Source organism: Propithecus coquereli, unplaced genomic scaffold (genome assembly GCF_000956105.1).
Source record: "Propithecus coquereli isolate 6110/MARCELLA unplaced genomic scaffold, Pcoq_1.0 Scaffold246, whole genome shotgun sequence".
In the NCBI taxonomy this organism is placed as follows: domain Eukaryota; kingdom Metazoa; phylum Chordata; class Mammalia; order Primates; family Indriidae; genus Propithecus; species Propithecus coquereli.
The window spans coordinates 2344960-2347049 of record NW_012148019.1 but is presented as its reverse complement, the minus strand read 5'-3'; the positions used below and the strand labels follow the sequence as shown (position 1 = coordinate 2347049).

At 41.1% G+C, this 2090-nt stretch overlaps 1 protein-coding gene across 2 annotated transcripts in view; it reads right to left on the bottom strand.

Annotated features, from left to right (window-relative positions):
- Positions 1–2090, bottom strand: part of TDRD5 (tudor domain containing 5) — a 126212-nt gene that overhangs the window by 11435 nt on the left and 112687 nt on the right. For both annotated transcript variants that reach the window (XM_012646531.1, XM_012646532.1), the window contains one exon: positions 1017–1227. In XM_012646531.1, the coding sequence (XP_012501985.1) occupies positions 1017–1227 (211 nt within the window). The remainder of the gene's footprint in view (positions 1–1016; positions 1228–2090) is intronic.

Sequence of the window (2090 nt, the reverse complement as noted above, 5' to 3'; positions counted from 1 at the left end):
ATAACCCAATTCAAAAATAGGCATTTAACTAAAGAATAGGCATTTAACTAAAGAAGACAGATGACTAGCAAATAGGCACATGAAAAAGATGGTGAACATCATGGTAAACGGAAAATGCAAATCAAAACTACCATAACATACCACTACATACCCACTAGCTTGACAAAATTAAAAAAGACTGACAATACCGTCTGTTGGCAAGGATGTGGAACAACTGGAACTTTTATACCTTGCTAGTGGGGATGCAAAATGGTACAGCACCTTTGGAAAACATTTTGGCAGTTTCTTAAAGTTAGACATGCAGTTACCATATGACCCAGCAAATACATTCCTAGGTATATATTAAACAGAAATAAAAACATGTCTATACACAGAGCTGTGTGCAAATGTTCACAGAAGCTTTATTCATAATGGCCAAAATGTGCAAACAACCCGGACGTCCATCAACTGGTGAGCAGGTAAATTGCGGTATATCCATACACTGAACACTGCTCAGCAATAAATAGGAAGAAATCTTTGATACTGGCAACAACATAAATGAAACTCTAAAATATCATGGTAATTGGAAGAAGACAGACATTAAAACTATATACTACATGATTCCATTTATATGAAATTCTAGAAAAGGGGAAATGGCATGCCAGAGACCAGCAAGTTAGCAAATGGATTGACCTCAAGGGGCACAAGGAAACTTTCGGACTGATAAAACGTTCTGTATCATGATTGTGGCGGCGGTTAGAAGACTGTACACATTTGTCAAAACTCAATTCTACACTTGAAAACTGGCAAGTTTTACTCTATAAAAATGTGAACTCCCCAAAAAATTGCAGGAAAAAAAGAAGAGCACAAAGTTAGAGAACAACTGAGTCCAAACATGAGGTCTTAAGACAAATGCTAAAGTCAGCCATCTTTCAAGGGATAAATGAAGGGATAGAAGAGATAAATGAAGGTTTTTAGCAACACACCAAACCATCGTATTTGTCAATTGTGAGCACATGCGATAAGCGTAAACCTACCAGAAACAGACTGTCTTTCTGGGGGATCAACCGCTACAGGAGTTGAATCTCGGGCTGCTGTGGACAGCTGAATTTGATTTGGCTGAGTCTGAATGTTGTCAGGTTCAAACTGGCCCCCTTCTGCCGACTGCTGTGACTGGATGAGAGGGATGCAGAATTCTTCCAGTCTGGGCAGCGTGGCAGAATCCGAAGAACCCTCTGAGTTTGGCTGCTGCAGAATGGGAAAGATGGAGCAAAAGCATGAAACATAATTGTTAGTATAAGAAAAAGAAATAAGCCCTTTTTGTTTCCTTATATGCAAAATAGAAATATTTTTCATGTAATTAATAAAACTCTTCACTTTCAAGAACATAGATACTCTAGAAAAAGTGAGTCCTTCTCTAATTTAATGAGCATAAATTCAAGAAACACTGCGTACCTACTGTGCGCAAACACGGCACTGAGTGCTGCCACACACAGCTAAGGAGGGGGAGGGCGCGAGAGAAGACGCTAACTTAGCGCTTGGCAGGCACAGTGCTTCATCATTCGCACGTGTTTCTTCATTTAAACATCAGAACAAACACTCCAGGAAGTGTTGCTGTGTCTTTCACTTAGCATAATGCTTTCTACAGAGAGGCTAAGTTATTCAACGTCTATCAGTAAACAGCAGGGCACAGATTTGAACTCGGGCCAGTCCGTGTTCTCTGCGCCTGCACCACCTCCCAGCAAGAAATGATCCCTGTTCCTCGGAAGCTCAGAGTCCTCAGTTAGGGAAACAGCACAAGTGCAGTGAGCCACGAAAGGAAGCAACAGCCACATCTGTGGTGTGGACGAAATGCTAGAACACAAAAGGTGCCTCCTCCAAATCGACAAGATGGAGTCATGGACGTCCCAGAGGTTGAACTTGAGCTAAAGTGAATGAAGTGCCAAATTTTAACCATTAGGAATCAGATCCTATTTCCTACCATATAATCACTGTTACAGTAGGCAGTGTGTATGGTGATTTAACAGCATTTATCGTCTGGGATGTTGACGGGCATCAGTATGACCAAAGAGGGCCTGTTAAGACCCAGCTGTAACAACAACTGAGCTAAG